Source organism: Anneissia japonica, unplaced genomic scaffold, assembly GCF_011630105.1.
Source record: "Anneissia japonica isolate Jap-2015-1 unplaced genomic scaffold, ASM1163010v1 scaffold6997_len847652_cov182, whole genome shotgun sequence".
Classification (NCBI taxonomy): Eukaryota; Metazoa; Echinodermata; class Crinoidea; order Comatulida; family Comatulidae; genus Anneissia; species Anneissia japonica.
In genome coordinates this window covers 280,966-304,625 of record NW_022730884.1, presented here as the reverse complement: position 1 = coordinate 304,625, position 23,660 = coordinate 280,966, and the positions used below count along the sequence as shown (strand labels likewise).

At 33.1% G+C, this 23,660-nt stretch overlaps 2 protein-coding genes across 2 annotated transcripts in view; both read right to left on the bottom strand.

The window, feature by feature from the left end:
- Positions 1 to 1,097: 1,097 nt before the first annotated feature.
- Positions 1,098 to 8,425, bottom strand: LOC117115168 (transcription cofactor vestigial-like protein 4). Its single transcript, XM_033258876.1, has 2 exons — positions 7,249 to 8,425; positions 1,098 to 3,726 (listed from the first exon to the last, which is right to left on the bottom strand). The coding sequence occupies exons 1-2, from the start codon at positions 7,505 to 7,507 to the stop codon at positions 3,464 to 3,466; spliced, it is 522 nt and encodes a 173-aa protein (XP_033114767.1). The 5' UTR covers positions 7,508 to 8,425; the 3' UTR covers positions 1,098 to 3,463.
- Positions 8,426 to 8,574: 149 nt separating this feature from the next.
- Positions 8,575 to 23,660, bottom strand: part of LOC117115180 — a 45,376-nt gene continuing 30,290 nt past the window's right edge. Inside the window, exons 9-17 of the mRNA XM_033258886.1 lie at positions 19,665 to 19,746; positions 19,090 to 19,209; positions 18,530 to 18,704; positions 18,222 to 18,327; positions 17,641 to 17,664; positions 14,996 to 15,042; positions 13,572 to 14,493; positions 13,021 to 13,221; positions 8,575 to 11,813 (exon numbers count right to left, since the gene is read on the bottom strand). Coding sequence (XP_033114777.1) covers positions 11,633 to 11,813; positions 13,021 to 13,221; positions 13,572 to 14,493; positions 14,996 to 15,042; positions 17,641 to 17,664; positions 18,222 to 18,327; positions 18,530 to 18,704; positions 19,090 to 19,209; positions 19,665 to 19,746 — 1,858 coding nt within the window. The 3' untranslated portion in view covers positions 8,575 to 11,632. The remainder of the gene's footprint in view (positions 11,814 to 13,020; positions 13,222 to 13,571; positions 14,494 to 14,995; positions 15,043 to 17,640; positions 17,665 to 18,221; positions 18,328 to 18,529; positions 18,705 to 19,089; positions 19,210 to 19,664; positions 19,747 to 23,660) is intronic.

Genomic DNA, 23,660 nt, shown 5'->3' with positions numbered 1-23,660 from the left:
TATTGTTATTATTGTTATATTGTTTATTGTTATTTTTGTTTCTATTACATATAGACAGGAATCAATTAAGTCTTAAATTATTTGAAAAATCCTTAAATAATAAATAATTAAATAATAAGTAAATCCTTTAATAATAAATAATTATTAATTTAATAATTAAATAATAAATAATTAAAGAATTAAACCTTTTTTAAATTTTAAAGGAATGTCTCCAAAAAATACTACAAAGCAATCATTAAAATGTATTAATGGTATTAAGTTGCGATATGAATTCATACCGCGACTTTTGCCAAGGGAAACAAGGTCATTAGATCCGTAATCAAACCAGCACAAAGTGCTGCCTACTCCACTCCCTTTGTGGAGTAATCCCAGTCGTGCTTACAATCCCGCTTTCAATACAACATGGACAAATGCATACAATACAAAAAAACCCATCAAGGTGCCCAGTTGTACTAGTCCTCAATCTGGGTGGATAGAGACAAACTACGTAAAGTTTATTCAAGGACAGCAAATAAAAAAAGGAAACCAGAGATGTCCGAAATTGTGGGTTGAGAGGGAACGATGTCCCTGAAGGGGGATGCGAACGATGTCCCTGAAGGGGGATGCCTGCTATCGAGAGACAACACTAACCTAAGGCCAGGGCCTCCGGTGGCATGCCCCCTGTTGTATTCTTAATAAAACAGGATACACTGCAGGGTTCGGTTACTGTAGTTTATTTCTACTCAACATGGCTGTCTGCACCGAGACGATAACAACCACACACATCTCTTGACAGACGCCCTCTCTGTAACAATATCCCAATAACAGTGGTACTAATCTACTACACCCCCTGGGAAATGTTTGTCTTCTAGACGCCCCAGAAATAACCTGTGAGACGTTTTGGAAGATCAACAATTTTTTTTTCTTTCTTTCTTTTTTTTTATTTTCTGAAAGGGTGGGGGGAGGGGTGGTGTGAAAGGGTGGTGGGAGAGGGTAAATCCCCCACGTAAATCCCCCACTGCCAACCCTGACCTCGAGATTGAGACACCGCCAAATGCTACCATATCACCAGCACATCTGTAAGGACGCCACAGTAAAATTTGTGTTTATTGTACTATGGTATAGTATGGTATTAAGATGAAAGGATGCACAAACATTTAAAAAATTTTTCTTTTTGAATTTTATTTCTTTCGACATCTTATCACGATTACATCAATTTTTCTGTACTACCAGTTCGCCAAGATATACTTCAAGGCGAATGAAATTGGTACAGATGCACTTGCAACATCAAAATACACATTTCATGACACAAACATTGTGTCACTCTTGTTAAAAAAAAAACAAAAAAAACAACTTTGTGAACATTTTCTATGTAGTTCTGTCAAATGTAACATAATTTTGTGTACAAACATCGAATAAAAACCATTGCTACTTCTACCTAATAAGGGATAAACTTGGCCTAAATCCACCGAATGGTATTTAATCGGCGAGAATTTAGTCGGGTTTGAATCTATAATTGAGACAATAAACAAACATTTGGTAACTGTTATTGTCAGTAAATCCCCATTTTTTTAGGCTCTCTGGGAGAACAGTAATTTGTTACTGAAGAGGAAACAAAACAAATAAATCAACATCATCACCATTATCATTATAATCGTTATTATAATTATCATCATCAACTTTAACAACCACCACCATCATCATCATCATATTATCAACATGGCACTCTCATACATCATGGTTGGAAGATGTTCCATAAATTACACTATAAACAATACTGATAGTACATACTCCAAGTATTGAAATGCATGCCATCATGTTGTGGATCCAATATTTTAACATTAATTATCATCATCAGGAATACAGATTAATATGACAAATTTGCATTGTTACTGTAATTAACAACAAAGATGTTGCATTTAATAAAAGGTCTGTAACATATTCTGTCCTTTTCTTATTACTCTCAGGTCATCATAATCCTACACTAATGCTAGTGTATATAAACATAAAAGATACAAATTATCCATAAATTCACACTAGGTTTAAGCATATTATTAGCAATTTCTAGGCAATTACTAATTCAGAAAGAATTCATGGGGATAATTTCTATAGCACACAATTTAATAACTCTATATTACTTTTTGTATTCTTTTTGTCAGCCATATTTTATAATTATAATACATACTTTTAAAACCAGGTCTGCAAATGGAAAGTAATTGACATTTATAGAATAGTAGTAACAGTAAACATATTTAAATTCTTTTAGAAATTTTATAATATATTAACACTTCTTTTTATTGTTAAATGCCAAATGCAATGGGAATTAAATAAATCACATGAAGTTGTCATAATAAAATAATTAAGCCTGTACATAAATATAAGCTAAATACAGCACTTTGTACAACATTTGAATTAATTATTTTAACAAGTTGTATCAAATTTTAGTTGAATACTTTTGCAGAATGAAGATACTACCATTTTAAAATATTCTTGTGTGTAATTATTTTACCTCCTTTTCCACTTTCATGGCATATATCTATGGAACATCTATAAAGCCAGAATTTGTTTTATAGTGTTTTCGTAATAAAGATTTAGTCAGATAGTAAAACAATTTTCTACTTCTCAAGTCTGATCAATGTTTATTATTCAATATTTAACACAGAGGTTCCTTACAAGGCACAGCCTCAGCCTCTGGAGCAAAATGTCTGACAAACAATAACTTGATCAGACATTCCTAGTTCTAGTCCCATCAATAAAAACAATTTCAATATGGTCAAAAGTACAGTAAAGTATTTCAATATGGCTTTTTTTTTATTCTAATAAAAGTTGTATATTCCCAGAATGTCATTCATATTATCTGAATATACAGTAATAGATGCATCTCAATATACAGCAACATTTTTGCTGAAGATCACATCCACTCCACAATCAACAAATAGTTTGCTTCACGAACATAAATTAATGATTGCAAGACATGTTGAAAAGATATAAATAATTACTGCATCCTTAATAATAAAATATCCTTTTGTCAATGATTGTGCAAAAAGTTCCAAAACTTTAATGGAAACTAAATGCAGAATTTGTTAGTCAGATTTTACAATGTTTGAATAGATTTAGTAGGACTTTGTCAAACAATCATAAACTTCCAAAGATTCAACAGACGTGCTTTATCAGACAAAAATCTCATAGTGTATGCAAATGCATGTTTTTCTTTTCAAATATAAAAAGTTTAAGGTGATCATGATTTTGAAATATATTCCAGATAAAATATAGAAGTGCTACTGTACAAGCAAAACTCCTTCAATTCACCCAATCACAATACTCTCCTCCAAAACATCCAAGTCTATAATAACAACATATCTTCATATATATAGATACAGTATATACAATATATATATTTATATTCTTCTTGCGCATAGCTCAATAAAATAATCACATCTAGGATTTTAAAACTCATCGATTATATGACGAGTCAATTTGCAACTTAATATTGCTGGGAAGACACAAGTGGCTGTTGAGTCATAAGCTTAAGAGATGATGGTGGAGAGGATTTCCTTGTCATGTCGACTGTGTCTTTAATTTGGTTCCATCTATCTCTTAACGGTTTTGCGAAATGGTCGTCGACTGAGCCTGTGATTAATAGATTCTTGGTGAGATCCGGCGAGGTTGACGGCGACGTTATTGCGTTGTTGTAATCTTTTCCTAAACTTCTACGAAAATGCTCTTCAATTGAAGGATCACAACCACCTGAGAACAAAAAAAAAACCCCATCATTTTAGTAACATTATAAAGCATTTCTTTTTTTTGACAGGTCTCTCTCTAATTAAAGACCCGCAATAATAGAGCCCACCGCCAATTAAAGACCAGTTTTTTGTGGTCCCAAATTAACAATGTCTTATCTTTTATATTACTAAAGCTGCTAAAATCATGGAAACGCCGGTTCCAAAATTGGTCTTTAATCAGAGGGAGACCTATATTACCAACAAGTGGAATAACTTTTAACATTAAAAAAAAAAATGAAACTTAATATTTAGTATTTGACTGTTCAGTGCATTTTCCTATCACCTGCTGTTACTTGAACTTTGGAAAATGATAATTTCTTGAGATTCTTCCAACTGACTGAAATATTTGGTAAACTTGAGATGTAGCATCAAGCTGTGAAAGGTTTTTCCATGTAATAATAGGTCTGCCTACACTACAGGACATTAAATCACTAAAATGAATTCTGCAAATACTTATGTCAACAATTTTCCCTGTAAAAATTAAATTATCTTCTTACAAATTATTGTATTTGTTTGTAACTGTAAAATTTTCTGTTAAAACTAAAATAGGATAAAAATTGTTATTTTAAAGTATCTGCATCGAGCTAATATATGTGATTTGTTAGCATTTTTGTTTTATATAACAAATATTATATTATGGTTACATTTACATCTACAAATCAATGTATTTGTAACTGTAAACCTTTCAATTTGGTATGCCGAATGAATGTAGCTATAAATTGTTTTGTTTGTTTGTACTTTAATTCACCTAAATAAATTGAGCAAAAATGCAAAAATCTGACTTAATTTGTAAAATTACAACTCCTCAAATCAACTGTACCCTGTAGGTCTAAACGCAGTTCCTAATTCTAATAACTCCTTTAAATTGGTTAATATCAAATTAATGTTGATTTTGCAGATAAGTGATAATAAATCGATCTGAGTATTATTTGAGAAATCTTGATTCTTTTTGAGCAATTTAGTATTCTGACTAAATATTTCAGAATTTTTCAAAATTTGTTGTCTTTAATCAGGAAACATAAAGGGATATGTAATTTAATTAATATCAAAATACTATGAAAAATCTTAAAAAAATATTAAAGAAAATGGCAGAAAATCCGAAAAAGTTTAAGAATAAATCTACCCATTTAAAAAAAACATTACATCAGGCAACTTTGATATAATAGGGCTATGAAATATGTTACTAAAAATTTGTTGAATAGGAAATTCTCATGAATCATTTTAAGATGAAAATAATATGAATTTCTTTTAACCACCATGCTGCTAGGAGTGATCACAACAGCATGACCAGATTACAACAACTTTACAGAGAGTAACAATGTTAAGCTTTGTGTGGGGTATGTTTTCAAGACAACGTCTACTCCAGCTGGCCCTAAGGGTACAATCTTGAACCCCAACAGAGGCTGGCAATCAAAGAAGGTAATATGGTAGGATTAAAGGGTCAACTCCGGCAGCCTATCAATGCTCCAAATTATTTTGGAATGGCAAGCCTTTGGTTAATATCAAATTAATGTTGATTTTGCAGATAAGTGATAATAAATCGATCTGAGTATTATTTGAGAAATCTTGATTCTTTTTGAGCAATTTAGTATTCTGACTAAATATTTCAGAATTTTTCAAAATTTGTTGTCTTTAATCAGGAACATAAAGGGATATGTAATTTAATTAATATCAAAATACTATGAGAAATCTTAAAAAAATATTAAAGAAAATGGCAGAAAATCCGAAAAAGTTTAAGAATAAATCTACCCATTTAAAAAAAACATTACATCAGGCAACTTTGATATAATAGGGCTATGAAATATGTTACTAAAAATTCGTTGAATAGGAAATTCTCATGAATCATTTTAAGATGAAAATAATATGAATTTCTTTTAACCACCATGCTGCTAGGAGTGATCACAACAGCATGACCAGATTACAACAACTTTACAGAGACTATCAATTTTAAGCTTTGTGTGGGGTATGTTTTCAAGACGACGTCTACTCCAGCTGGCCCTAAGGGTACAATCTTGAACCCAAACAGTGGCTGGCAATCAAAGAAGGTAATATGGTAGGATTAAAGGGTCAACTCCGGCAGCCTTTCAATGCTCCAAATGATTTTGGAATGGCAAGCCTTTGGTTAATATCAAATTAATGTTGATTTTGCAGATAAGTGATAATAAATCGATCTGAGTATTATTTGAGAAATCTTGATTCTTTTTGAGCAATTTTGTATTCTGACTAAATATTTCAGAATTTTTCAAAATTTGTTGTCTTTAATCAGGAAACATAAAGGGATATGTAATTTAATTAATATCAAAATACTATGAATAATCTTAAAAAAATATTAAAGAAAATGGCAGAAAATCCGAAAAAGTTTAAGAATAAATCTACCCATTTAAAAAAAAACATTACATCAGGCAACTTTGATATAATAGGGCTATGAAATATGTTACTAAAAATTCGTTGAATAGGAAATTCTCATGAATTCCAAATGATTTTGGAATGGCAAGCCTTCAGCACACAGGTTTTAGATGCCAAAAACAGCCACAGGTTCATTCTAAAAAAAAAAAACAACTAAAATATACACACTAGCCTCAGGCATATTAAACAATCTCAACTTTTAAAATGATTTCTGCACATGACAGAATTCTGATTTTTATGCCGTAATGGCACGAGTCCAATTGTCAATTTTTATAAGCCCAGCTCAAATTTAACATGAAGAGTTTTGCACATTCATTTTCTTTAAAAATGTTTAATCAAATTACTGCTCTGTTTGGTCACAAACTGTCATTTTCATTTCAGAATAACTCAATCCAAAAAATTTCTACACTTTAAAATTAAAAAAAATATGACTGTAATTGTGTTAAGTCCACAGGAAATTGGCAGTGTAATATAATACCACTATTGTTTACAAAAGCATGTTTTTTTTTTTAAATTGCTGTAAATTCAAAAACATTTCGATGGAAATGCAAACATTAACGTTGGATAGGTAAAACAGTACAGTACATCTACTTTTGGCAATTTGGAAAGTATCCTACAATTTTCCCCAAAATTCATGAAAATAAGTTTTCGTAGAATATTGGGGCGGAGTAACAATATCGAAAAGCCATGACATTTTATTATTTGTTGCTAAGTAGACTCGGCAAAACATTTTGCAGACTTCATGAAACATCTGCGATACTTTTGAAGTACAGTATTGTATTTGAAAATACATAAAATCTGAAAAATGTTTGATGGGTGACAAACTGCCTGATATAAACTGTTTATTCTTTGCAGTCAGTTGGCAACATAAGCTTGCACTCTATATAATAATTATGCCTTAAATTGCAAATATCTTCATAAAATTACCAGCTTTTAAAATGTGTATTTGTCTGAGCCTCTCTGAAATCCCTGATGAGAAAATTGTGAAACTGTAGCAAAAATCAAAAACAATTAAGAGTAGTTGATTTTCCAAAATTTTTGCGGGAATACTTGTAATTATCGCCTACAATAAAAAACTTACCTGAAGTAATTTCTCTTTGGAGACTACCATTTGACGTAGTGACAAGCCCATTTTTCCGTAAGTATGTACGACTGCTCTCTTCTCGGTGTTGAGGTGGCGCTACAGCTATCACAGACGGCCTAAGTTGTTTTGGTTGATCTGATAGGGGGTGGTAGAGGGGAGGTGGTGTCCATGTCGGCAACATCGGGGTAATAAGTGCTGTTGCGGATACTTCTGGTATTGACGATACATCGTTGCCAACTGGTAAATCTAATTTCATCGTTGAGATTACTCTGTTGACAGAAAAAAAAAATAGTTGATATACTAAATTGAAAAAAAAAATCAGTTACACTGCACTTTACTTTGCAAAATTGTCTAATTTATGATTTATTTTAGGTAGGCACAAGGCAATGAATACACCGAATTGTGATGCATGGGCAGTGAAGTGGCCTTTGATCTTCAGAGAAATCCTGTTTCTGTGACACGATTTGAACCCAGAACCTTGGAATTGGAAGGCAACCATCATAACCACAACGTTATTCAATTACAGTACTCTCTACTATGCAGTTTACAAGATATTTTCAAAATATTGTGGTTAAAAAATGATAAATTGGGTAAAGTATGTGTAGCACTATTAAACAATTAAAAAATATATAAATAAAAAACTTGTGTGAAAAAGAAAGGACAAAGAAAACTCATGTAAAATGTTCCATTGAAATGGAAAAGTATCACAGAAATGATGATGATTAAAAATATAAAATTGGAAAAATTCACTTAAAATCGTAATACATAAGAATACCCTGCTGGAAGCCCCCAGCTATGGCGACTGCAAAGGAGTTTAATCACTGTAAATGAATCGCTGTATATGGTAATGGGAAATACACTTATTAAGTGCATAATACTGCACACTGACCACCCAAGTACAAGATAAAAGGGAGAAGGGAGAAGAGCCAAAAATTAAAGGAAATGCGTAATTAACAGGGTTGGGATGATAGATATGTTGTGTTCACTTGTAATGCTTCATACGAAATATACCATTGTTTTCTTCAAAAATGAATTGCACATTTTTGAAGACCTATAAATATACAGTATAGCAAAAGGGAACATTGCAAATTTGCTTTGGATATTAAAGCTTCACAAATATTCGTTGACATAGTACTGTGATTGATTGATTTGATTGTATCATTAATTGAAAGTGGTAATGAAAATCAGACATATGAACTTCTTGTGGCAGTCTATTTGTTGGGTAAGTAAAAAAACCTCCTCAAATACGGCCAGATTGATCACGAAGACGCAGCTCTACATAAGAGAGTTGGTGATTATAAATTATGTACATTCAAGACTTCAAACTTTTTCCAGTTTCTTTATTTTCATAATTGAGAAAGTTACAATCATAAATACTTCCACCAAAAAATGTTGTTAGAAACTATTGCACATACATCAACTAGTAACAACTATATTCAGTTATACAGTATAATACATGTCACACACATATTGATAATGGATAACTAAGGCAACAGAAATAGTATACATATAAAGCATAGTTACGGGACTGACTACTATACTATACACCTTTAGCAAAATTACTAGATACAATTTAACTTCACCTCATGCTATGCATAATTTGTCCTACATCTGGTCTCCAAAGCGAATTACGATCTGGGCTTGTATATCTGTGGTATGTGTTTACAGAAAACTTTAATAAACTGGACTACAAACAATGCTGGCTTTCTTTAATGAGGATCAATAAGATGACAACAACTTAGTTGCAAATATAATGTAAAGCTAGCATGTTTTAAATGCAAGCAGGGCTGGATTAAAGGGCTGTGGATCCTGGGGCTGTAATTGCAAGTGGGCCTAAATACTCTAGCTAAAACATAAAACCAGATTTTCGGTGATTTTTCCTGGGGTTTGGGGACCTATTTTTCCCCATTGGGGCCAGTGATAAAGAAGATGGACTAACTTTAAATAAATTATGACCCTCTCGAATAGACACAGAGTGACAAGAGCTATGACAGGCAAGACAAACTGAGATAAATTGCTACAAATGATACATGCGTTAACTTTGGTTGCGTATTAAGCTATTCACACTGTCAATACATTTTAGGATAAATTTTAATTGCTTGTAACAAATGTATTTAATATACAGTACTGGAAAAACAATTCACTTATAAAATAATAACAGTGATATAACTTGCCATCACAGGCTATTACTGTACATATTTTACCCTATGAATCAAATATTTTGTTATAAATTTAAATAAAAACTTGTACAGTAGAAAGCCCATGTCTACAATGTAAAGTATGCCAATTTTATTTCATCAATAAGAAAAGGCCTGTATAGTGCCGCCCTCTTTAGTTTTAGAACTTTTTGTGGTGAAGAAGTAGCCAAATTTAAAATTGATTAGTTATTATAACAATCTATTTCGGATATTCTTGAGAACTTAATGATATTAATCACAAAAAACAACACTTTAATTGAATAAATTTTGAATATTAAATATACCATATGTTTAATATCTTGATTCAATCAATCAAATGAGAATTTTAAATACATATTTAATATGTTTATAACTATAATGTTAAAAAAGTCAATTTTTATATTCATAAGAACTTCATACATTTACAGAATTTTCCTTCTTGGGTATAAACTAAGAAAACCAAAATTAAACGATTTAATTGCTCCATCAAAATTTAAAAAAAAGAGATTTATTACAAGAAAAAAATCCTTACTGGTAGCCAATTCAAGGATATAATCAACTAATACAGAAATGGTTTTAATTTAGTGAAGTTAAATGGAAAGAAAAATATATTTAATATATAAGCTAATAACTTAATACTAAGTAATTTTATTTTACATTTATTTAAAATTTAATTGATGTTTAACAAAGGTGTCCCTAGTCTCCCTTGTGTCAAGGGAGTCTCCAGGAAACTGCGGCGGCCTCCGGCATTTCCATAGACAAGCAAGAATCTTCTGGAAACCAATTTATCTCCCGCAAATTTATGATATTCCCATTGTTTTTCCCAATTGTAAATTGTCTCCCAGAAATTAACGATGTGACACCGTCTGCTGATTGTTGGTGGCAGTCTGAACGGATCGCAATTAAGGATCTGTTGAGTGCGCGTCGTGGTGTTGTGTTCTCCATAGAATCACGTCAGCCAACGACCGTTGCAAAGTTTCAAGATTGAGATTTATATTTTATTATTATACTATAATTATATTATATATACAGTAATTACATATAATAAGCTGTTGATTGTTGAGTATATTTCAGATTTAATTTTAGAGTGCTTAAAAAATAAACTTAACAAAAAATTAAGTACAATCTGGCACCAAATTATATTTAAACAGTTTCTCCTGTAGATAATTTACACTATTTATATACAACCACAATATACATAGAAAGACACCAGGTTAATAAATTAGTCCCAAAATTGATTTGGTATATTCCTTTATATCATATCATACTGTATCTACTGCAAAACCTTATCATCTATAAAATATTAGACAGAAATCCTAATTTTTCAGTCGATATAATTCCCATTTCTTCCCCTGGTTGCTTGTATTATCTTTTTCATTTTTAATTCCTGCTTACTGTTTGATTTTTTTTTTTTAATTCCTGAATTATAATTACAGTACCGATCACAGGCGGTGCACTTTGTCGGACGCGCTGTCCATAGGCAGACTGTAATCGATTCACGCGTGCCCATGGCTATATTTCCCTTCATACTGTTTTTGGTATGCTGTACTGTAGTATACAGACCGTGAGCACCAACTGCATTGTATTGTACTGTATCATAAAAAAAGAAATTGAGGTCGACCCTCCCGGAGAGAACGCAGCCACCATGCAACATCACTATTTCTGGATTTACTACCATAGTGTAGAGTAGTGTACGTTTTACAATTTTGACCTATAATGGTTAAATGAGCAGCTTTAAATCAATATAATTTTCGATAATTTTTAAGATTTTCTAAAATCGTTGAATGATTGCCCATGGGCAAAGTGTGGGCAAAGAGTGCACTGCCCACGATCAGTAATGCTTTTTCTTTTGTTCTTTTTTTCTGGGTAATTTCATTTCTGTTTCCCCAGATTCAAATTACATAAAATTTGTCAATCTACATTCCATTTAAAGTGTTGCCATTCCTGGTTTCCTTCCAAAGTGCTTTTATTTTCTCATTCCATTTCTCTATTCTTTCATTCCATGGTTTGTAAAATTTGTGACACTAAGTGCTTTTTATTCCTGGTTTCATTCCAATACTAGTTCTTTCTATTTCCAATTTCCATTACTCCTGAATTCTTCCCCTTCAAATAATCCTGGATCCTTTCACCTCTTCATCTGATTGAGATCATGCCTCTTACTCTTAGTACAGTAGTCTTGCACAATCCAATTAATTTGTATTTCATCAATGATCCTGCTTGATTATTTCAACATGGGCTTCGTATACCAGTCCTGTTTCCGTACCTTTGGAACATAGCAATAGTTCTTTATCAATTTGTTGGTTTATTTCTAATATCTCTCCCTTGGAGAAACTTAAAAAGCCTTGTTCCATGGATACATTGTGACACCTCGTTTTCACTGAATTTCTAGAAATAAAAAAGTAACAACAATATCATACATTATACAAGCTATATACACACAGATCTATTTTGGTCCCTATTTTCATACAAACTCAGTTGGTTTTCTTGAGGGTTCTTTTTCGTCATTTTCAATTTTTTACTGTACATTTTTTTGCCACTTTATTTAATCCAGTTAAGAGTTCCCAAAATGGTGCCCTCTATTAGCACTGTAATTGCTGGGAAGGGGGCTTTCTTACGGTTTTCCCGCACTCATTATATCTATGTAGTGGTGCAAAATCTTTATGAATGGATTAACGAAGACAACAAAATTCTTACTCTATGTCCATAATGTAATGTGTCATAAAATGAACGTAACTGTAAGGTTTCCTAGGCCATTATGAAGAAAAACATGTATTTGTTGATTAGGAAAACATGTATTTGTTGATTTGTGCTTCGTGAATAAATAAAGTCGTATACTACTACTACATGCAATTTCATTATTTAAAGTTTTAGCAGATGGTATGTAAAAATAACCCACTGCAGAGGGAGATTATTCACTGTGTAAATGGATCGCTGTATGGTAATGGGAAATACACTTATTAAGTGCATAATACTGCACACTGAAAACCACAACCCAAGTACAAGATAAAAGGGAGAAGAGCCAAAAATTAAAGGAATCTGTAATTAAAATAATAATAATATGGGATGATAGACATGTTGTGTTCACTTGTAATGCTTCATATGACATAAGCCATTGCCTTTTTGAAAAATGAATTGCAAATTTTTGAAGACCTATTGTCTGGGAAATTTTCAGTCCTCGGCCTTTAATTAAAAATGCCAATTTGTCCTTTGAGACAAGAAATCATTGCTAGTTGTTGTTCTTAGAAATAAGTTATGCCAAGAATATATGGCAAAAACAGTCAAGAATACAGTTAAAATATCAACCATATTGTTACACTTGTTTGGAAATGAATATACTATAGATATGTTATTTAATAGCATTGTGTAGAGTATCGGCAAGTTTTGTTCAAGTGTGGTTATTTAAGCAGTAGTTATTAAATATCAGATTTTTAAATTTTTTTCTTATAATCCGTATAGCGCCTTTTACAACCAAAGAATATACAAGGCGCTGGGACCAATGCTTTAATAAATGTTTCAGCACAGTAATAATTAGCACAATAGCTTAAATGGATATAAAGCAACATCATTCATCTATAATTGTCTGGTTTCTTACTGTTGAGTTTTGGAAGCACTTTGTGGTGCTGTTTGAATTCTTGCTTTATCAGATGAGGGTGCTGTCCTTGATTCATCAACTGGTGGTGTTATTTGCGTCCTTGGTGTTTCATCTTGCATTGGTCTAGAACGTTTCATTTCTACCATTTGGATTTCTTTTGGAGCTTTTGGAAGCAGCATATAATCAAATGCTTTAATAACACTGTATAGAAACAGACAATATTTAAGCACAACACCAGAAAAATTGAAGGGGTGAATACAATAAAAACAACAACAATTATTATGATTATTAATAAGTAGGTGTACTTCTGCAAAGGTCTAAGATTAATCAGACAAACTTAAATTAAAAGTAAATATGACATTACAAATCACCCTCCTTATATGGCAAAATACAACAATCTATAGCCAGCTAAAAAACAAAACAATCCAAAAGGTAATTTAGTACACTATCTATAATCACATCTTCTTTTTTTTGTCTAAATAGGCCTATACATATATGAATGAATTTGGATCATATTAAGAACTGTGTAAATACAGAAACTTTGTACATACTTTGATCCAATATTGTCCATCACAGAAACTGAAGGATAATCCCTTTCATACAGTCCCTCTGATTGACTGGTTTTTTGCAATTGCGTTGAATTGCTTTTTACAGCACCAATGACAGGATATTTTGTATCTCCTTTGCGTGACTCTACACCATATAATTTCTTGCTCACTGCTTCCGTCATCCAATCAAGTGACCAACTTTTGCTACTTCCAATTTGTGATCTTACTTGCTCTGTTCTTTGGTTTCCTTCAATTACTGTATTTGAAATGCTGTTATGCTTTGCACTTCTTCTTTGCGTCTGGAATGTCTTATCTCTTGTTTGCCCCCCTTCTGTTTTGTTCTCCCTCCATCTATGAGTCGCACTGTTGGCAGAATTTAGGTACGATTTGCGATTTCTTTCTTTTATAATAGCATTATCTCTACCGACGATAGCAGTCTTTAACAACTCCTTAGATCTCATCCATGAAGAATCAGAATTTTTATGTTGTGTTTCCCCTTTTTTGGATTCAACACCAATTCCAAGAGATTGTTCCTTACGACTCTTAAGGGAGCCTATGAGGCTAGATGGGTTAGCCCAACTCTGCCATGATGCTCCTTGTCCTTCATCCTTTTGTGGCAATGATCTAGGCCCTGTGCTTCTTTGTGGCAATGATCTAGGCCCTGTGCTCCTTTGTGGCAAAGACCCCATGCTGCTTCTCCCTAACCAAGGGAGCGACATTAATGACTGTGGCTCATTCATTAACGATTCTGCTCTAGTGAGGTAAGTTTCTTTGTGGGTGTACTTTAATTCAAAGTCTAAAGCCAATTTAAAAGGGAGTAAGGAGAGTGGCTGCACAGCAACCAGCAAGTCATTAAAGAGTTGGCTTGTCTTTCTATTGCACTGGCTCAAAAACGCATTCTGATCAAAGTAGCTCTTCACAATATCTATCAAAAACACAAGAAAATTATTCCAGAGGCAACCATTTATCTATTATTCTAGGTACTGGACAATGACAATAACTCACTGATTATTTGTATTTTTCAATTGTAATCTTGAAATACTTTATAATTTCCATTCTTTCTGAATTTAGAATTCTAAAAAAATGCTAAATGCTTTTTCCCACTAATTGTTTTTGTTTGGTGCATTTATGTACTCATCTTAATAAAGCATCTATGATTATGTTCAATAATCTATGCATTTTAATGGTCTTAAATTACAGAAAAAAGAAAAAGATATTTGGTTGTGGACATTTCTTTATAATTATTATATTATGTTTTTTTCACTTTTTACAGCTGGATATATTACAAGATATTTTAAAATCACAAACCATTATATTCATTAAGAAGTTGACATGAAAGTAACACTAAAAAATGTTAATGTTAAATGTTACACTAAAAAGCAATTATCATAAAAAAATAAATAATTGAAAGTAAAAAATTTGCTTACCGGGATGACGTCTGATATGATTTAACCACACTTCCAAACACTTTGTACTAAAAAAAGAAGAGAGAGAAATGAAAATGTTTTTCATTTCAGAGTCTTAAACACTAGCAAACGTAATTGACACACTGGCGGATCCACGATGTTTTTGTTGGGTTTGAGTGGTAACTGAAGGACTGTGGGTGTCAAGAGAAGAACCCAATTGGAACTTTATGAGTTTTAGGCATTTCAATCTCTTATCTAAAAGATTGATTTTGTTTTGGCTGCTACCAGGGGGTGGAAAGGTTTGGGGAGGGGCAGCTGCAAGCATTTCTTTTGCCGGCCCCTGAATCTGAAACTACAACAGTTAGGAGGAGTTGCAACAAAAAAGTTAAAGAGCTGGTCTGAACTGTTCAGTAGACAACTTTAAAAAGACCACTGCTTTACAACAGTCTTAGCTAAAACCTTATCAGCTAAATTGCAATACTTTTTTTTTTCAATTGTGAATGGCATTGAATATGAAAATATAATTGTTAATGTAATGCACAATTCGCAAAAATATATAACTACAGTTTAGCAATGACTTATAACAATAATGTGACAGTGATTCTTAGAGTTGAATGGTCAATATTGTAAATACTGAAAATTTATAACAAGAGCATGATACACAAAAGAATGATACTGTTAAAATTTTGAAGAAATCCGTTTAGGGAATACTTGGACCAAAAATAATAAAATATGAACAAAATTCAGCATTCGCATATACTGTAGATTAAATGTACTGGGAGCAACTAAAACTAAAAAAATACACCAGGTTTGCAATGCTAACTTATCATCATTATACAATTTTTTTACTAAAATAGCTGGACCGCTGTGTCAACATTTATTTGCTTTTGCATCTGCTAAAATATTGGACTCAGTTCTATGTACTATAGTATCACTAGCCTATAATGAAAACTACACCTACTGAAACACACCCCACTCCAAATGTATTGCAGTCTCTTATCCAGCCAAAGCGGAAAAACAAAAAGCTACACTCCCAAGCCCACGTATCAAAAATAATTTTTATGCCAAAAGCACAGGACAAAATTTAAGTCAACCTCTTCAGTCAGGAACTCACTGCACCTGATGGCCATCGCGATTCTATGGAGAACGCAAATCTACAATGCGCGCACAAAGAATCGTTTTTAATAACGATTCATTCAGACTGACGTTGATAATTAGCATGCAGCTTCGCATTGTCTAGCCCTCACAGGGAGTGGAGATGGATTTGTTGGCCGTCGGTTGTAAGCAAGAGGCAGTGAGTGCCCAGCTTTAGATACAGTAATTACTCCACCACACTAGATTTAGGTAATGAGTTCAAGTTTGTGATAATTCCAAAACCAATAAACCACAAGTGAAGAGTTTAACTGATTTTTTAATGTTATGTGCATGGAAAATGAATAAAAAAAATAGTGGTGATGTAATACCCAAATTAATTATTCTTGATGCAATGTGCTATCCCTCTACGGTATAAGTGTACCTTCATGTTAAAAATGTACCTTTCATGGGTAGAAGTACATTCCGAGGCAAGATAAGGTGTACAGACTCCCAAATCCTGCAACACTGCGGAGACGACTGCGCCGATTACTACGTCAATGTGGTTATATGGAAAATATAACGCAACAAGGTGCACGCAATGAATCGTTTTAAATAACAATCCACTCAGTCTGCTATCAACAATTAGGATAGGAGTATTTCAGTGTGAACTCCGAAGACTTGTTTCCAGTGGGGTCCTTGGGGTGGTGTGGGCAGTACACTGGGAGGCAATCTCCTACTCTTTTCGAAAAGCATGTACTGTGTTCTTTCTTATTTTCTTTGGGCCACATAGCACGTGGGACCAAGGGCTTAAAGGTCTCATCCGAAAGACGTATGCTATCTTAACTTGTATTTCAACTCTCCAGCAGAAACATAAGGAGAACAGCGATAGGAATTGAACCGGGAACCTAGAGATCTCCACGATTCAGCGCATAAACAGTTTAGGTGACTGAGTTAAGACAGGAGTTAGGAGACAGCATTGGAACGATGGATTCGTTATCTAACAGTTGTACAACGCAGTGTTGCCTAGTTTAAGTGCAATTTTTATTGTTAAAATTTAATATTGTATATCTAGGAGAAAGCGTACTTCTGAATGGAAAGTGTACATTCCTCAAGCAAGTATCCTGTAGGTTTGTGAAACTTTTAGAGTGTTACCAACCAAGGTGCAAGGAATACAACCAATTGCTTTAGCATACTATTTCATGAAACACTCCCCAGTGGCGGATCCAGGAGGTGGTGATAGACGCACACACCCTACCACCCTTAGCAGCTAAAACAATGTCTAACCAAGCGTGAAATTAGGATGTATAGCAAAATAATCTCTTGAGTTTTCATCAATGAGCTATCATCCTGGACCCTCAAAGTGTAGAAGGGAACATCCATACCCTCCTCCCATCAAATCATAGGTCCTTGATTTGAAATTTACCCCCTCTCCCCAGCAGAAAAATCCTGAATCCATCCCCTGCTCAATGATCAACTATATTATCATAGTGTTTGAAATTAGAATGCGCTCCCTCAATGATTCTGTTATAGCATGCAACAGATGGTAATCTTTATTTTCTGATTTTTTATTTTTTTTATATTTGTGGACTTACCTCCCATGTAATAATGTAGAGACACTGAGTACCAATAACAAAAATAAATAATATATCATGTTTTAAATAAATAATAAATCATGAATATCTAAAATTTTGAATGATTTAAATGTTTGACAGTCTGGTGTTTACAGTATGTCAATTGTATCATGTTACAGTGAAACTGAAAAAGGTGTATTTCCCATGAAGTAAATCATGAATAATTAGAGCCTTCATGCTGAATAAAATGTAAACATCCTTTAGCTTATTTATTTCTTATTAGCTGCATTGCAGCAAATAGCCACAGCATGTGAGAGCAACCAAATTAGATGGAATGTGAAATAAAAGAAAATCTTGAGAGGCAACTTTTAATCCCTTTGTGCAAATATCTTTCAAGCATAATTTCTTTGTCAATACATTCACAAGTCCTGACACAATGAACATTTCTTTTCCAATTAACATTCAATGCTCAGTTTTAAATGTAGTATTAATGTGAATAATGCTAAATGCTCAAACTTAACAAAACCACACACAGGTGCAATAACAACATCTAACACATATTGTAACCACTAACATGTTCTTAATTATATTACATCTCTTACCTGAGAAGTCCAAAGATGAAGGCATTGAACTTCAGAGCATCTGTTGACAAGGACTTTTGTTCTTGTATGAGACACACTAATTCATATAAGGACCTGGTACCAGGACCTAGAGAATAAAGAGAGATAGGATGTTACTGCATCTTCAACTGCATATTAGAAATACTTCCATTAACAACATCAATACCACCACATTCAGCATAATTACAATCATATCTTTTACATCACAATATCTCCATCTGAATTTTCATCATCACTATCAATACTATCCCTCAAGATTTATTTTTTAAAGTATAAAAATATTATCATACCAAGTTCAGTGGTAGCTTCAACCACCTGCCAAATGGAGTTCTTCATCCTACCAATGATGAAATTTCTGATGTATGGTTTCATGCCATCTTTGATGATGTTGGCGATGGCAGGGCACAGATGATCCAGCACCAGAAACCCAATGGTTGGTGTTCGTACAGTGTCTCCAAGAACAGCCTGCAAGAAGAAATAAACAACATTTAGGTCAAACAACCCAGGAGCTAGACTTGCCACAAGTCTCTAATTTATTGATTTTTCCTAGTATTAGATAATTTCGGAGAGCGCCACCAGCACCTGTTATAGAGTACAACAGTCGTGTCATCACAACACCAAGTGGCGAGCTTTGTTGTCAACCAGACATTGGTTACCGTTCATTATGCCTGAATGACTTCATAATATTAATGGTTTAGAATAGGCTTTCTGGAATAGGCATTTTAAAACCTAATAATTTACCATCAAAATGTACTAAAAACACAAAAGCTTGCATTATATATAGTTATCGAACACACATTTAATCATCAATTTACAAAGAAAAACTAAGATACAACATCTTAATAATTACGTTAGAAATTGGAATCAATGGTTTGTCAGTAGAGAAAATGGCATCCGCTTGAACGCATTTTGTGTCGCCAATAGAAACGGAGTGGTATCGCGTGGTATCGTGACGTAACACTGTAGTACTCTATGGATGGCAATTAGAAAACCCAGAAAAAGTATAGTATGAAATGCCATGCAAATAAGTAATATGGAATGCCATTGGTGCCAAAATTGATTTATTTTTAAGATTTTTCACTGATTAGGACGACAAAATTTAGGGACTGGAAACTAGTCTACACAGGAGCATGTTAACCGGGTCAAACTCACTGACCAGCAGATGTTCATGGTACGTGTATGGCTTGATTAAAAAGCTCAAATGTACAATATTTGAGGAAGCTCTAAGAAAGTTGATCCCACATGGGAACACATCTTTTGAAGCAGAATCTTCTGTAGATTTCAGTTTAACCTATTTTTTATTGATCAATTTACAAAATGTAACAGAAAAGTTGCTGAACTATTTTCCTGCTATTCTTTCCTGTATTTTTTTTCCCAACTTATTACTCACAATGCACTTTCCTAAATCAAAAATTGTTTGCTCACCCCTCCCCTGTTTTTGAAGACATATAAGGCCATATCAATAAGACTTGTCACCATAATTCCTACATGATTGTTCCTCCTAAAACTACAGTAATCATAAAGATCAATAGATATTAGATGCATTAATTGATTGCAGAATCCATGATTTTTCCCAGGTCAGCTTAAAAATAGACACACATTTCAGATTGATAGTAATTAGTTGCAAGTATTAATATAACATCTGAAGATGTCAGAGTAAACGGTTCAATGACAAGTTCTGTCACTTTAGTTCTCATATGATCATCCTCAAATTAATGAAAATCAATAAAAATTAGAGGTATAATTGATGGTTGAAACCATAATTTTTCCCAGGTCAGCCTAAAAATAGACATATACTGTTAGATTGATACAAGAGGAAGGACACATTAGCAAGGGGACTAAACGGGTTGAATGACTCAATACTTGACACTCGCAAAATTTCTGCATCATTATTTTAATTGACTTGTATTCCCTGTTTGTACCATGCTTTGTGCACATTTTGTCTAATGTTTATTAAAGCCTTGTTGCTCCACAAGTTCCTGTCATCTAATTCTCTTTTCTTCAGAGTATAATATATATCAGCCAACAATATTAAAATTAATCAAAATGCAAGTCATGAGGTATGCAGTCAACACTTTTAATAAAGTCATTTTCATAATGATACACAAAAATACTTAAATACAGAATTTTTTTTATTTACTCCAAGTAAAGTGAAGAAGACCTTTTATTTTCTTAAATGGAATGTTGATCATAATCTTCTGAATATTCATGATCAAGAGATAGAAAAAAATAAATGAGTACTTGGACACAGTAGTTAACTACCATCCCAAAAGGCACTGTAACAAACAAGCACTCTTCGGAGGAAATAAACAATTTAATGTACTTATGATACACCAACAATTCACTGAAATGTTTAAATGGTGTTATTATTTTAACAGGACCCCTTCGGAAACATGCTTAAATGGTTATTCTAAAGTTCTTTATAATGTTTCTTTTTTTAAACAGTTTTAAATGATTGAGAAAATATTAAAAATTTTTAAATATTTTTTTGTTAAAACAGATTTAAATACTGTGAAGGCAATTGTGGATAACACTATTTTTTTACATATTTAAATACTGTGAAGCCTATTGTGGTAACAATAGGCATTTTTCGTTTTGACTACGCGGCCAGTCTACTACGAACTAATGGAGCGTGACGGCAACGCCAAGACACTGTTCGCGTAGTAGACCAAGAGCTGTTTTCGTCTTTTTTTTTAGGCGACTACGACGACGCAGCACACACGTAGGCCTATACGGAGGGGAGTTACCAGGTTTTATTACCAGAGAACAATGTTCCCTTGTTTTATATTTGAAAAAGGAAATGTGAAAAAAAAAACTTTAGCCAAATACTGTATACAAAATAAAAAGTTTCCAGTAAACACTGAGTGATGTTTCGCTGTTGGCTAGGATCTAGGCCTACCTAGGCTAGGCTAGGCCAGCCTAGCCTAGGCCCTAGGTAGGTGTCAACAGAGTCGTTACCGGGAGAAGAGGGTGTCAGGCCTGCTCAGGCAATTTGCCAAATGCAACGATGATGTAAATAAATAACAATTTTAAACAGAGGTATTTTAATTTATATAGCAAGGCAATTGATCCACAATATCAAGGGCGGATTCCCTAGCTAGCGGCACCAGATAATGTGTTTTCTCCTACCCGAAATCCACCCTGACAAGGCTAGGCTAGCATAGGCCTAAGGCTCTTTTTTCACTATCCCCTGATTTACCTAAATTTATGTTGTGACTATTCATTCCTCATTTATTGCATGTGTATAAATAGGCCTTTATATAAAACATTTAATCACTCACTTGTTTTAATAATTAATTCATTATAAACGACCAATGCTCGATCGTGGATGCGATGAAAATTGCAACCCCCAACAAAAAAGACAATCCGGTGATATGATTGGTCAATATTAGGGTAGTCGCCACTACGCCAAATTCAGAAATTGGGGTTGTCGCGGAAGCTGTCACAACGCCGATTTAGCCAGTAAGGTTTGTGAGCATGCGCAGATGTCTGTTACGCTCTATTAGTTCCTAGTAGACTGGCCGCGTAGTCAAAACGAAAAATGCCTAATAAAACAAGATCGACTACTATACATGTCTATTAGTATATTATTATGTTGTTTTGTAGCATTGTAAATAAAATTTTTGAAACCCATTCTTATAAGTCGCCAAATCATACATTTCTACCTTAGCGTTTGGCTAATTGGTATGGTTCCTGCCTCTTGCACGCCAGGGCCCAGGTTCGATACCCGGCTCTGCATCGAGTATTGAATTCGGGTATTTTATAATAACAAAACACACAGCTCCTCGAATAACCCTCTCAAGAGAGTTAGGCGAGTTAAGGACCATGTATGTATCAGTCTGTATCCGTTTGATGTTGTAGAGTAAGTGGGGTAGTTGGCGCCGAGCTATGGCAGCCGCGGGTCCCCGGAGACCCAGCCCGAATTTCCCAGTGTGTAGGCATACATATATGAGGACAAATAAAGAAATATTATTATTATTATTATTATTATTATATTAATACTAAACTAAAATCAGTACACCATTTTATGTACTGAAGTATCTATTAGTATACATGAATTGCATACTTATAGCATTTTACTTTTCTATTAGAAACTGCTAGTTTATTTTCTGTACTTAGAATTTTGAAATAAATTAAAATTAAATTATTCTTAGGCTCTGTCCATATTATCAAATTTTCATTGACAATAACCTGTTGTATGAACACAGTCATGATGTGATGTCATCATGACCATATTTAGGCATGTCACATGTTTTTGTCAAATAAAATTTTAGTCTGGACTGGGCCTTAAATAGTAATAACTGATGTAAATCCTTTCTTTGTTCAAACTTCAAAAACAAAATCCTGAAGGTTCGGAGAATAGTAGTATGCTAGAGTACAATTATCAAAAACCTTCCCAAAAATGTTTCAAAATATCCTTTAAATTTAATTTTTGATAATTAACACCACACTTGTAAACTAATCAAGTTTTGTTGTTAACATATATTGCTCATTGTCTGTAAATCCTAAGTCAAATCCAGCATAAAAGTTAATTAATAAGGTCAGTTTAAGGTCATATAATCTTCTTATCCAGCCAACACAGTTTCCTTTTTATTATGCAAGCTGAACAATTGACAAGAATACTGGCCAGGGTAACACCCCAGAAAAGTTTTTATTAAAAATTTAATTACCACTTTCATAATTCAGTTAGTGACTAAGAGTAAACAATTTTTAGTTCCAATAAAAAATAATTACGTATTTACTTGGACCTATCGTTTATATACCTTGTTTAATCGCAATACAGTATATAAATATTATTCTTTGGCTCTGTCCATATTATCAAATTTTCTTTGGCTCTGTCCATATTATCAAATTTTCTCTGATATATTACAAAGAAAACTGTCAATGATGACAATGTTAAAACACTTTTTGTTAAACTTCCATATATTGGCATATCTTCTGACAACATGAATCTTGTCAAAAAATACTGTATTGATTGTAAAGTACATGTGATATTTAGTACCACTAAAATCAGTCAGTTCTTTAGTACTAAAGATACTATCCCCAATGAATCCCGATCCTCAGTAGTATATAAATTTAAATGTGCTGGATGTAATTCCAGTTATATAGGCTATACAGGCCGTAGATTAATTACGGGATTGGTGAACATCTTGGAAAGGATAAAAATTCACACGTACTTAAACACCTTAACGCAAACAGTAAATGTAAAAGGTTGTCTGATAAGAAATGTTTCTCTATACTGGATATTGATAACAATGAAATCAAATTGAAAATCAAAGAATCCCTTTACATAAAATGGAACAATCATGATCTTAATTTGCAGATTAAACAAGTTAACTTAAAGCTTATTTAAATATACACGTAAGCAATAGTTATTATGCAAGCACTTGTTACCTTGCATTTAACTATAGCTTCACACCC

Coding starts and splice junctions, on each gene's coding strand:
- LOC117115168 (XM_033258876.1), bottom strand. CDS start 7,507: ATGAAATTAGATTTACCAGTTGGCAACGATGTATCGTCAATACCAGAA. Junction 3,727..7,248: donor CCAAAGAGAAATTACTTCAG/GTAAGTTTTTTA, acceptor TTTTGTTCTCAG/GTGGTTGTGATCCTTCAATT.